This window comes from Blennius ocellaris (genome assembly GCF_963422515.1).
Source record: "Blennius ocellaris genome assembly, chromosome: 9".
Taxonomy (NCBI): domain Eukaryota; kingdom Metazoa; phylum Chordata; class Actinopteri; order Blenniiformes; family Blenniidae; genus Blennius; species Blennius ocellaris.
Window position 1 is genome coordinate 13,740,980 of NC_137658.1, and position 14,112 is coordinate 13,755,091.

At 45.7% G+C, this 14,112-nt stretch overlaps 1 protein-coding gene across 4 annotated transcripts in view; it reads right to left on the reverse strand.

Annotated features, from left to right (window-relative positions):
• LOC308134465 (transcription factor COE1-like) overlaps positions 1-14,112 on the reverse strand; it is a gene marked incomplete at its 5' end in the record, with an annotated part of 54,106 nt that overhangs the window by 21,463 nt on the left and 18,531 nt on the right. For all 4 annotated transcript variants that reach the window (XM_080502211.1, XM_080502212.1, XM_080502210.1 and 1 more), the window contains 2 exons: positions 737-878; positions 1,445-1,526. In XM_080502211.1, the coding sequence (XP_080358337.1) occupies positions 737-878; positions 1,445-1,526 (224 nt within the window). The remainder of the gene's footprint in view (positions 1-736; positions 879-1,444; positions 1,527-14,112) is intronic.

A 14,112-nucleotide genomic window follows, 5' to 3' on the forward strand; every position in this document is an offset into this window, starting at 1 on the left:
AATCGAAATGAGAAAATAACTGGATTAGGGACTTGGGAATCAGTGCAGGCTCCTAAATCATGTGCACATGTCATTATGAAGTATTAAAGGTTTGGGTTTGACTGTGCATGTGGGTGTGTGTGGGTGCGTGTGCGTGGGTGTGTGTGGGTGCGTGTGCGTGTGTGTGTGTGTGTGTGTGTGTGTGTGTGTGTGTGTGTGTGTGTGTGTGTGTGTGTGTGTGTGTGTGTGTGTGTGTGTGTGCGCGCGCACACGTGGGCTTTCTAGTGTGTGTATGGGTGTGTTTGAAAACCTGAGGGATGGGGAGTGATGGAGGGCTGGAGGATAAAAGCAGGTCTCCGAGGAAATAAAGCCAGTGTTGGCTTTAAGCAGAACAGACCTCATAAGACACATAGTGCTTATGCGAGGCAGAGTAGAAGGCCCAGAGGCAGAGACCTGAGGGGAGCAGGCCACAAGGGAGAGACAAGAGACTCACTAGCTACCACTCGCTCCTCTCTTAGTTCGAGTTAGAAACCCTACAAGACGGAAAAGTGAGAATCCAGGAGGAAACAGGAGGGAGATAAGAAGGAAAGAGGGTTTGAGGGGAACTGAGTGGAGACAGAAGAGGGGTTGAATATATGGAGCCAGACGGGGGGGAAGGGAATGGGCGAGGGAGGGGGGGGGGGGGGGGGGGGGGGGCTGTGGGAGTCAAAGAGCTGAGAGAGTGAGAGCTGCAGTGTTTTGTTCTGGCTTTAAGTACCATGCTCCAGGTAGGACGGTGTTCCTTCCGAAGGGTCCAGTCTTCGTGCTCGGCGACCGTGTTTGGAGTTGTTGTGAACAAACATGTTGTCAGACACGGCCAACACGTGACCCTCCACGCTGACTGTAGTCGACACAACCACCTGGGAAACAACAAAACCAACAGGACATTTTGAGTCCACTATGAATACTGTCAGTTTATGGAAAATCTAATTCATAGTACATAGCAATCGCAACATGTTGCCTCCTCGAAAATCAGCTTAGGGATTACAGTACTTTTTGGTAGTTTTGGTCTTTTCCCATCACTCTTCAGGAACTAAATAACCTGTTAAGTTCACCAACTATTCTTTCACTATGATTGTTGATTATTTGGTGTCAGTGATTGGGTTTGCAGACCCCTGTCTTGATAGAGTTAGCTAAAAAATAAATACAACAAAACAAACAGTGTGTTACCAGAAGCAGTATTATTGTCAAAACAATAAAATGAAAGAGGCTAAAATGCTTTGCAGTAACATCAGATACAGAATTTAGTGATCATTTTTAGTTTATCACAAGAAAAGGCTCCACTTTCACTTTTTATAGTCATGAGTCTATTTGTAGCATAAAGGAATATGGATTACAAACCATTTTACAGTGGTGAAGTAAATAAAAAGTTCATTAATATGGACTCATTACATGTTCTGCGTATCCAGACAGTTGTGCGTATCACCTGAAATCGCCTCATGTCTCGAGGGTTCCCTGCATTCTTCAGGCAGTTCTGGTTACACTTCAGGAAGAACTTCAGGAAGAACCTGCGATGCACAGAGAGTGAAACCAGGAGAGGATCAGTTGTGTGTCTGTAAGTCACAGGATATAGCACGAGAGGCTTCAATAAAATGCAAAATACAAATAAAACAAATAAAACAGCAGTGACAGACAAGCATCATACACTATCCCACCCTCATCCATCAGCTCTTTATGACAAAGGCAGTCTTCTATGTAAAAACGGCTCCAGGATATTGAGTAAGATGCTACCTTGTATATCCATCTCTGAGCTGCTGTCACGGCTCGCCATAAACTCACCGGGGCAGACGCAGGCCCCCCCCCCCTCCCCGGCAGCACCAGCCGTGTGACGGAGGTTGTGCTGTAGCTACTCTGCAGCACAGTGTTGCCATTCCTGCCTCTCTCAATCTCAGTGTGAGAGACCACATCAACAGCACCTGCCATGCATTATTAATAGGCTGAGATGGCAAGTATGGCTACCCACATCAATACTTAATGAGGGAGGGAGGGGGAGGAGGGAGGGTCGCAGGAGTAAAGGGGAGAGTCTGGCGGGTTGGGAGGGGTGGGCTGGAGAAGCAGAAAAGGGACGGCTGACAATTTATTCCCTTGCCCCACCCCGAGGCGCCGAGCCTGACAACTTCTTCTTCAGCTGCGACTACAGTAGTGTACATCGCTTCACTCTCCCATCTGCATTATCTGTCAGTTTGAGAGAAAGGAACCAAAATCAAATGAACCGCAAAAATAAACAGTGCTGTGTACAAATAAACAGGAACCCTCAAAAGGGGGAAAATAAAACTACAACATTCCCCGCCTCCCCTCCCTCCACCGACCCTCCTCCTCCCTTTGAGGTAGCTCAAAGAAGTGCTGACAGCTGAAACTGCTTACAATACAGATCTCCACCAGCAAGAGAGAGAATCACTCCTTTGCTCAGCTTTTCTTTCATATGTCTTATTTTCTCCCCTCTGTTCATTTGTTATGGCTAGGATTCTGCACTGGGCAGCGCGTTTGGAGCCAACTGCCTCAGATATAATCATGCACGAGCAATCGCATCTCACACACACACACACACACACACACACACACACACACACACACACACACACACACACACACACACACACACACACACACACACACACACACACACACACACACACACACACACACACACACACACAGGCATGTCAAAAGAAACACAGTAAGCAGCAGCATGCTTTGGACAATTGCTTCATCCAGGGGGAAAAAAGACAGAGAGAGAGGAGGAGAAAACAATAGAGCAGAGAAGATAAATGGACAGACCAGAGTTGTGTCTCATTTCAAGGGCCAGCCTACTGCTGTGTGCATTACAGGCATCTGATGTAACAGAAGAACTCGTGAATTTATCCCTGACAACTTTTAAATGCGTGACAGCTGGTTAGTGGTAGATGCTTCTCTTCAAGTGAAGAAGAAAAAGCCTCTTATGATCTGAATAACAAACTGTCTCTCTCTGATGCTCTGGTATTTCCCCCCCCCCCCTTTGGCTTTGTTTGCGCTCTGATTTACGATCTCTCTGGCGCAAGAGGCCAAGTCTGAATGAAAAGAGAGAGGAAAAAGAGAGAGGGATAAGAAGACAGAGTGTGAGAGGAGAGACTGATAGAAAGATAGACGGAGGGATGAGGTAGACAGTATGTGAAATCTGAAAGCAGAGACAGACCACCCTCCTGTATATTTTAGAAGCTGGAGGCCAATATCTCAATAATTCATGAAGCAGGGAGGGATGAAGTTTTTCTTTTTTTCTTTTTTTTTTTTACAGTGGCTGTTAGACCCCACAGACTGAGGGTCTCCCAACTTTCTTATCTCCTCGGGGTCAGGGAGCAGCCTCACAGACAGCTGTGGACTACATCCACTTGTCCAACATACTCCACCTTCCTTGCTGCACCTCCTGTTTAATTCATTGATTCTACTTTTCGACCCCCAAATGCCCCGTCTCCTCCTGCTCTGAGGTATTCATGATGGACGACAGATGGATAAGTGGATGAAGGAAAGTTAAGGTCACTGGAGCCAGAGGTGACCAAATCAGGAGGTTAAATAGTGGAGTTTGGGAGTGGAGAAGAATAAGAAATAGAAACTGTTCTGAGACGCTGAGTCCAAAAACATACAAGGCAACAAGAAAACACCACCATGCCTCATTCGCTCTGCTATATGTCAGTGGAGCTTCTTCATCTCCTCTATGTGTGGATCATCTGATTCATTATTTACATGACTTAAGGTGTCTGGAGTCAGCCGCATGGAAACATTACAAAACTGCAGCAAGTTGATTCCTCGGTGCTCTATCTCATCTCCCTGGGAGCCGGGGGACTGAATCACCACTACACACACTTACATGGATCAACCGAGGGTGGGCGAGACTGGTGGGGCAGGGTGGGGTGGGTGGAGGGTAGCGTGTGTTGATATGCAATAGCAAAGAGATTACCATAAGGATTTATGGATAATCTCATTGGCAGCTGACTGGTAAATATGGACAGATAGCTTGTAATTTTCTCAATTGCTCTGTTCAGCTCCATATTATAGTGCTTTCATTTTCACTTTTTCATTAAAGGTGTATTGATTAGCAATTGTTGCTCGAGACTGTCATCTCTTGCCTGGTAATTGCTGAGACCTGGCTGTGATTTGGTCATAGATAATTACGTGGACCAGCAAAGGGCCCAAATGGCATTAACACAAGAAATGCCACATTTTTGAACTTTTTTTTTTCCCTTTCTAATAATTAAGAAATATTTTCAGTATTGAATTTGACCTAAACTACTATTGTCTAAGTTTTTTTGAAGATTATTATCCCAGTGTGTTTGACTGTGTGTCTTTCTGTGTTGGCCCTGTGATGGACTAGTGAATCGTCCTGGGAGTCCGCTGCGTTTGGATCAGCTCCTCCTGTGACTTTAAGTTAGAAAAATGCAGTATAGAAACTGGATAAATTACTTATTTCTCCAACCATTCATTTCCCCCCCGCCAACATAAATCATGCTGCTCCAATGTGATTGATGTTGAATGGCACAGAGATTTTCGGGCAAGTTCCTTTTTTCACTGTGTTTTCACTCCACCGCGGGAAATTTATTTGTACATTTCTATTTCATGTGTGAAAAAAGTTCAAAGAAAACATCCTTTTCATTTATGTTATGCTCGCAAACCAGACTGAGCTGACGCTGGTATCATTAATGGCAGTAGACACAGCGAAGAAAGGTGCCAGTTATGGCATATTGAATATCAGCACTCATAGAACGTATTGTCAACACTATAACTGCTCAACCAGACGTGTTAAACTCTTAACAATAACAACCTGAACAGCATCTTCTGCTGAAGACTGTTATTTTCATTATTGCCTCTTCTAGCCTGTTCTATTCGAAACTATTGCTGGCTTTCGAGTTGTTTTACTGTGCAGACTACACAGCTACAAATATTACAAGAGCAAATTGCTGCACTGGCTGGATTAAATGAAATAAAACCATTTTGCTCTCACGTAATTACCCCCAAATCCTGAAATGGCTGTGGAAGTGAATTTGTGTAAATAACTGCTTGGCCTATTGCAGCCTCATGGCATAAATTTGTAAAAGCGAAAATGGACGAATAAACACATGCAGCCGGTCGCCGTCGTAATTTAATGATCTCACACTTTCATCATATCATAATGGGCATTATTTGTCACTTTGGAGCAATTAAACACAAAATCACCCTCCGCCCATAAAAAACAAAACAAGGAAAGCAATTATAACACAACTTTTAAGTAATCCCTGTAGCATCTAAATATTATTACTGTGGTGATAAAGATTGTCTAAGCGATTAGCTAACAGCAAGGAAGCCTCCGAGGGACAACTCTCTTATATTTTCTAATAATTTTCCGACATTAGCCACAAATGAGGTAAAGAGTTGTTTTTCTTGTCAAAATTAACATGGATAACTTCCAAACTGCGTGTGTTTCTTTTTTAATCTTCCTTGCTACTTTCAGTTTGTTCAACTTATCAGCCTCTTGTTACACACTGCGATGTACATCTCCGTGCCTCATTTCCCACATTCTTCACCCCTCCTTTTCCTGTTTTGTTCTGATGTCGATGCGCTGTGAAAATGGCTGCGGGTGATGCCATAACTCAGCCCTCTTCTCTCCCGCCATCCATTTCTGCCATACAGATCATCTCAAGAAGAAAAGCACTGTGTCTGGCTCCTAATATGCTTCATGAGGTGTGTAATTCACTGTGCTCCGGAGGGGAGCCATTTGTCTCGGGGGTTAACTAAGTGACACAACAGCACTTCCCCATGCCTGTTACCACCGTGGGACATGTTGAACTAATCTAGGCAGGTAAAAGGATGGGAGATCCTGCACTTCAGCAATTAAGCATTACGATGTGTTCAGGAAATCGATCCTAATGAAGTCAGGGGCAACTTCAAATTAAGTGTAAATATTTGTCAGCAAATATAATGTTACAGAGCAAAAGAAAAACAAAGAAGTAACAAATAGGCGGCCAAGCTAAAAGTGAAGTCCAGCACTTTCACAGAATCAAATACCTTCCGCAGCTCTTGTTTTGTATATTTTCTTTTCTGCCCTTGTGTTTCATTTCTCATTTTCTTTCTTTTCTCTGCAACTCTTTCTTTGGCTCTTTCCGCCATGCATCACTGACACTTCAACCAGGAGCCTGACTGGCTTGTTTTTGTGGTGACCTGTCTCCCAGGCTGCAGTATACGTTTAAAGCAAGGCAGCACACACGCGTGCATGCACACATACACACGCTAATTTAGGGAGATTTATGAGGGGGGCCTTGCACCAGGAGCCATGCAGACTGACCCCAGGGGTGTAGGGGGGCACTAGGTGGGGGAAGAGTGGGGAAGCTGGCTCCACAGAGGGGTTGGGACATTAATAATCCAGAACCTGGTCTGTCTCTTGGCCTGGCCCTCAGCCTCGGACACAAGGCTGTAACAGGCAGCAGTGGCCCACTTTAGGTGGACTGGAAGAGAAACATCGTGTTCAACTTAACATGCAATCAGATGGATGGATACCTGAGTGTAAATCGGCTCAGAGACAAATAAAATGTGTAGAATTACATGTTGAACAGAGGGAAGCATTGAGGTGGTGGCCATAAACAGATTATATCAAATACACAAAAGCTGCACTCCATTCCTTTGGAGTGCTGCTCCTCAAGGTAGTGGTGGGCACCTCTATATTGCCCTCATGTCTATCTTAAGTGTCATGATTTATTCAAATAGAACATCTCACTGCGCTGAAAAATTCATTTCTGGCTCACTCCGTGCATCGTCCCATCCTCCTCTTTAACTGCTTGATGTGTGTGCATGTCATGTCAGCCGAATTTGCCCTGTCGTTAAATATTTCTCAGAACAAATGGACCTTGGAGGAGGGAGACAGTGGGTCACGAGGGGGGGGATGCACACTGTGCCTTCGCCGCTCAGGGAGAGACCCCACTAGGGAGGGATCGCTCCTCACTTCCCTTGCAGCCGAAGCTCCAGTCCCAGCTTGGGGACAGAAGTCCCAGAGACACTTAACCAATTGTGTTTCATCCATTTCATCCGAAAAGGATCATTCAAAATTCAACTGAGAAATCGTGCGGGGAGTATCGAAAGACAGGCAATGAGATCCCTCCTGCTTCTGGTGTCGGAGGAAGAAGTGCTGCATTCAACAACTTGTAGCCTGATAACATCACTACCTGTGGCTTCACACTGGAGCAAAAGGGGTGAGAAAGAAAATGCAACCAAATAAACATCTGTGTGTGTGTGTGTGTGTGTGTGTGTGTGTGTGTGTGTGTGTGTGTGTGTGTGTGTGTGTGTGTGTGTGTGTGTGTGTGTGTGTGTGTGTGTGTGTGTGTGTGTGTGTGTGTGTGTGTGTGTGTGTGTGTGTGTGTGTGTGTGTGTGTGTGTGTGTGTGTGCGTGCATGCGTGCGTGTGTGCATGTGCATGTCTGGGTATCAAAGCCATGATGAATAAGAGGCTGTCTGGGTGATGGACAGTCTTGGCAGCCAGTGCTGATTGAAACACTTCCTCTGTCGGGCCTAGGCCATTAATCTGATGGAGACAGAGACAATGTGTGAGAGAGAGGGAAAGAGAGAGAGAGAGAAAGAGAGAGAGCCCAGGCCCCCAGACCACAAAGGTAATGAAGGGTCCTGGTCCCTCTCACCTAAGTGCTGTCCTGCCATGCTGGGACACTCTGCTCCCCTGTCCAGCCCAAACCCTGCCCTCATGGGGCTGACCAGTGAATAATGGCCCTGTCATCAGCCTCGGTAGACACCGCCGCACAGCCGAAGGGTGTGTGTGACCGCGCTTGTGTGTGTGTGACCGACCGCTTATGTCCGCCTGCACGCCTCCTCGCACACTCGTTTACCCTAACTGTTCTCCTCTGGTTTAGTTGAAGACTGATGCATTCATATTGAATAGTGTTGATTTAAGCACATGTTAAACTTAATGCATAATGCATCGACTATATATAGCTTGATAAAGAGCATTGTGTCAACCCGGGACCAGCCCCATACATTGTGGGGATGAATGTGCCGCTTGCAAAAGTTCTTTCTTTTTGTTCCATTTAAGCACCGTATTAAATCATAACTATGACTGTGACTGTACACAGGCTCAAGGTTATGTTTCTAAATGCAGCAGGATCAGAAATCAGAAACTTAATTAGTGTGCCACGCTTGTTCTCGGGTGAAAAGTTGCTCCCTCCAATGGGTCTTGAGGGAGGAATATGGAAGCAGGGAGTGAGTGAGACTGAGAAAATGTGAGACAGAGAGAGTGTGTGTGACAGAGGAAAGACAGAATGAGATTGATACTGAACAGAGACGTATGGCTTCCTACAGCGGATGTGTGTGCGTGCGTGTGTGTGTGTGCGCGCATGTGAGTGTGAGAGAGAATTTGGTTGAGTGCCTAAACACGCACGTGTTTTGGCCTTGCGTCCCTCTGTGTTTATCAAACATATTACAGCTCCTTCTAGATTTCTCACCTGCACACCCCCAGCCTGCTACATATGGCCCACCAATCACAAAATAAGGAATCATGCATACATTAGCATAGCTAATGGACTCCCCTCTCCATTTAATATGCAAATTTCCTGAAACATTACTGAATGCCGTCTGTTCTAAATGAATAAATTTGAATTGCAATTAGAATAATCCTTTATAATTAATGAAAACTGTCAATTTTGGTTCATAAGTAATTTGATTAAAGTGGTGATGGGACACTTATGAAGTTCATCGGGCGAGGAGGGGTGTGAATACACACTTACTAGCATGCTTGCAAACACACACAAAAAGCTATAGCATGTCCAACAGAAGAGCTGCATTTTTGATGCCGATGACTAATAAACTTATGAAAATGGATATCATGCAAACCAGACCTTTTTTTTAAATGTTTGTTTTAACTCCAACACAACTTCTCTCTTTTACCGCTGTGGAGAAACAACAGATCAATCACGCCTTTCTTCTGCCTGACAGAGAGGGAAAAGTGAGGGAGTGATTGAAGAGGTTTCCCGGCCTCATGGTGCTGTGTCAGTGGCCTGTCTGTCCGGTGGGAGACACTGATGGACTGTCGAAGCAGAAGCAGGGAGCTGCACATACACACACATACACACCAGCCAAGTCATTACAGGGTGGCTGAGATGCTTCCCTGTTGTTCCTCACAGGAGGATAGGGCAGTGTTGCTCTTTGCCGGGCTTCATCAGTATGTATTACTGTGTTAGGTGGAGCTTATAGGTACAGAAGGGGGTGCTGTGTGTCTGACTCTTCATTGACAGTCCCTTGTTCAGCTTTAACTCCTGTACGCCGTGTTATGCCGCCGCTGAAGCATATAATGGTGTCACTTAAACGAGGGTCACTCAACTGTGGGAAATTGTCGCAGTGTGTATCTCTTCCACTTGTAAGGTGCGGCATTGCATTTGTGTTTGAGAGGCAACTCAAATACAAGTGTGTGTGTGCGTGCGTGCGTGCGTGTGTGTGTGTGTATGTGTTTGCATGGCTTCAACCCAATAATAATGGTCCAGATAGTGTAGAGCCTCGCAGACTAATTAGCCAAATCACTGAGAAAATAGCAGCCTGCTAATTAATGGGTATTATGGCATTTCAGAAGTCACTGCTCTAATTGGGAGGGAACTGAGCCTCGGATTTCCATACTGCAGTAATACCGACTTTATCCGTCCATCTATCTGTCCGTCTGTCTACCTACTTGGCATGCTCGCTTTTAAACATTATCCTCCACATGCACACAGGGAAAAATAATTATCCAGCCCAAGCTCACGTTTTGGGAGGCGTGCAAGTAACTGCATCATGTTTATATATACACCGCCAACTTCTACCTCTCAAAAAGCACCTGCACTGCCAGTCCATAAACGTCAAGGATGCAAGGATTGCTGCGCACCACATTTATGTGACATCTGACCCATTGCCTTCTATATTTGTACTCATTAGATAATGTTATATTGCTTTGAGAGGAAAATAAAGCTTGATGCAAGTGAATTGGTGAGTAATATAATCCGTCTGAATAATTCTGTTTTTTATTTGGTATGTGTGTCTGTCTCCAAGCATTCCTCTGATGCACGCTCACATATCCCCTACAGATTCCCCTTAACCCTATCAGACGGTGAGACAATCAAAATAGATTTGCATTCAAATGCCACACACTCACTATCAAATATCAAATCAAGCTTGAGTCTCCGAGACAGACAGACAGTCACCTCCTCCCTGCTGCCTCCAGCGCCTCCTCCACCTTTCTCCTCGTAGGGTCCCAGGGACTCCCCATTCTCCCCCGGATGAGCTCTATCGAGAAGTGACAAGCTGAGGCGAGTGCTTGATTGACAGCCTGTTGATGCTTCTTTTTTTTTTCTATCACATGCCCCTCTTCTCACACTCACACACACACACACACAACACACACACACACACACACACACACACACACACACACACACACACACACACACACACACACACACACACACACCTTCTCCTTTTCCCGGCACAACCTCCCCCTGCTGGCATCCTGGTCTGGGTGTCTTTGATAGCCCCTGGGCTAGTGCCCTGCAGGCTGCACACTACTATACATACAAATCACAGCGTGTCAGCCTTGTGAATGGGCCCATTTTGACTTTGTCCTTGTAAAGTCAGGCCCCCCTTGAAGCGGGCTGTATCTGTATCCTGCCCCTTGCTTTACTTTCTCTCTCATTCTTTACATGCACCCAAGCAGATGCATGATGAAACTCACACAAAGGAGCAAGCAGCTGCAGTGTGTGCGCACACAAACACACAGGGAAATGGGATATCTAAACATGGTGCTAATGGGCAGCACCTCACAGGAGTAGGGTATAAATACATCATCAGCGACATGACTGCATAGACAGTCCACACACACACACACACACACACACACACACACACACACACACACACACACACACACACACACACACACACACACACACACACACACACACACACACACACACACACACACACACACACACACACACACACACACACACACACACACACACACACACACACACACACACACACACACACAGAGGAAGAGCCAAGACCCGGGGCCTAATCTCACACACTCAGCTAGTACACCTGGTTAATGTTAAGAGGGCAGTTATAGTCAATTACATTCCCATATAATGCATAAACCTCCACCCTGCCAGTGCAAGGAGAGTAATTGAAAACAGAATACCAGAGCTCAGGCAAAAAGTCAACTTCCCACCCCTGACTTTGCCATTCACGATGTGCTGTCCCTCCACGCTGTGCTCGAGAGTCCGTGGGGGGAAATGTGTGTTGGCCCTGCCATTTGGATATGAAGCAGCGAAAGAGCAGGAGGATATGGAGTCATGTGAGGTAGCGGAGAGGAAGACAAAAGGAGAACAGAAAAGGGGAAGATGGTGAGGGCTTTGTCTCCCAGGTGAGGTCCAGGTGGGGGAGCGGTTAGGGTTGCAACGAGAAGAGTGGTGGACCGGCGGTTGGTGTGGACGAGGCGGAGGTGGGAGGGGGGTGGGGGGGTGGTGGTGGTGGTTGTAAGTAGGAGTTTGAGACTGACAGGTGACATTACCCTGCGTCATGGCTGGAGGGACAGAGGGACAGAGGGCGCGATGGTTATCCAAGCAGAGAAATGTCACTGTCCAGACACCGCTGTGACACACACACACACACACACACACACACACACACACACACACACACACACACACACACACACACACACACACACACACACACACACACACACACACACACACACACACACACACACGCACACAAAGATCCAGGACAAAGGAGTCTGGAGTCTTTGAGAGCAAAAAAAGGCTGGCTACAGTGGGCAGAGATGAAGAGATTACATCCTCTCCATTTAAAAAAGGAGGGGATTAGGAAAAAAAGGGACAAAGCAGAAGAAAAGGCTAAGAGTCGCGGACTTGGTGATTGTGAGTCAACAGCCGCACATTTACTGCATTTGTGTGCCATTTAAGTGTAAACTGCTCTCTGGTGGAGTGGGTTCTTTCTTCACATTCATCCCTTTTCAATCTGCTTTTCTGCTGTTTTCATTAAAGCCTAACCTAATTTTTGGCACAGCTTATAAAATGTCCATATTGCTGCTCATTCGACCCCATTGATTTAGTGTTTGGTTAAATATTCACGACTGTGGATGCAATTAACATGCTGTTAATGAATAATTGATCGCATCTTAAGCGGCCATAAAACTCATGCATATTAATTATTGAAACAGGAAATATGAAGAAAAAAAACAGCCTTCCTTGTTTTGCCTCAATCAACCTTCTTTCATTTTGTTTTTATTTCTCATCAGGAAGGCATATTGGGAGCATCTATGGTAGAAAAGTGCAGTTTACAAATGCGCTTTTTTGCGTGTATGGTGAGGGCAACAGAAAGTGCTGTGAATACTATGCAAATTCCACGCATAAACACTGCTTTAACAGCTCTTACTTGCATTTAAGCTGCCTCTGAGTACATCCATTTCACTCATATACGTGTCCCGTATTTCTGCGTGAGCATAGTGTGTTGGTGTGGCTGGGAGTTGCAGTGTGGACGAGCGTTGTGTTGACAGTGGCAGAGGTAGTAGCTGCCTGTTATGAGAGGCAAGTGTTTACCACAAGCGAACAGTACAAAAAAAAAACAAATCTCACCAACACAGTAGGCTTGTCAGTGAGAGAGTGGAGATCAGTCAGCCAACAATGAGCTTTCCTCTCCAACTGTGTCTCTCGCAGTTTATAGTTATCGGCCGATGTTGCCCTTGGCACCTCCCCGTGTCCTGGTGGGTGGAGAATGATTGTGTAGAATGGGAGATGGAGGCGGAAATCAGCTTGACTTTGCCTCATATTAATGCTGTGGTGCACCTGTGGTCAGGTAAACAGTCGAATCCTCTTGCTGCATGTATGTATGAGAGCAAAACTGCATGTTTGTGTGTGTTTATATGCAGTCTGGAGGGTTAAATTCATTATCTGTACATCCTGCTTCTCCTAAACCACTCTAAAATGTCTTGACATGAAAAATACATCCCAGGAGCAGCCGCACACTCCAGGAAAACACCAATTTACATCGTTGCTTGTTATTTATTTAGCGCACAGAAACCTCTCGGAGGTGTGTGTGTGTGTATGTGTGTGTGTGTGTGTGTGTGTGTGTGTGTGTGTGTGTGTGTGTGTGTGTGTGTGTGTGTGTGTGTGTGTGTGTGTGTGTGTGTGTGTGTGTGTGTGTGTGTGTGTGTGTGTGTGTGTGTGTGTGTGTGTGTGTGTGTGTGTGTGTGTGTGTATATGTGTTAGCCCCCCTCTACCTCCCTCTACCTAACTAACTATGCGGCGATGTTGGTGCCTCGGAGCTAAAAGTGACAAGCCGTCAATTGTGTTCCAATATTAACCCCCTCTCAATGTCTGTGTGCTCGTCTTTTTCTCTGTGATGTTAGCTTGATCAAAGAAGCAGCACTTTGGTAAAAATAACCAGGGAGAGTGAGACGGAGGACACCATGCTGCTATACAGACTGATGAACGAAGGCCAGTTTTCCAGCAAAACAATGTCCCCTGTTTTCTTTGTCTCCCCCCAATTCTTTCAGATTTCTCTTTTTGTCTTGGAGAGGTACCTAAGAAGCATTGCCTTACTGTTTTTGTACAAACTCGCAGGTTTTGGAATGTGTGATATACAATGTCACAGGGAGGAATTTGCTATGTGATCAAGATTTGTATATAAAGAGTAAAACAGCCCCTGTTGGTATCTTTTTCCACCACATTTTTGGCCTTACTATTCTGACAAGAAGGTGGAGGAGGGTTGGGTGCGGGATAAAAGCGAGAAGAGGACCACCAGAGAGAGAGGAAATATGTTGGAAAGATGCCCTGTGCCTGTGTTTCATCTTATCTTAGCAGGTTCACCTAGCGGTGAGATTCCTCAAACGCACCTTCAGTCATCAGGAAAAAGGGGAGCTGTAAGGAAAAAGGAGTTGAAAGAGGGAGAGATTGAAGAAGAAAAGAGAGAACGTCAACACACACACACACACACTCAAAGAAAGGGAGAAAAGAGGAGAGACGGGAGGTGAAATTCTCTGTGGCTAATTCTCTGGGTGTGGGAAAGCAGAGCACCTAACACAGGTTGGCCTGGTTTCAGTAAT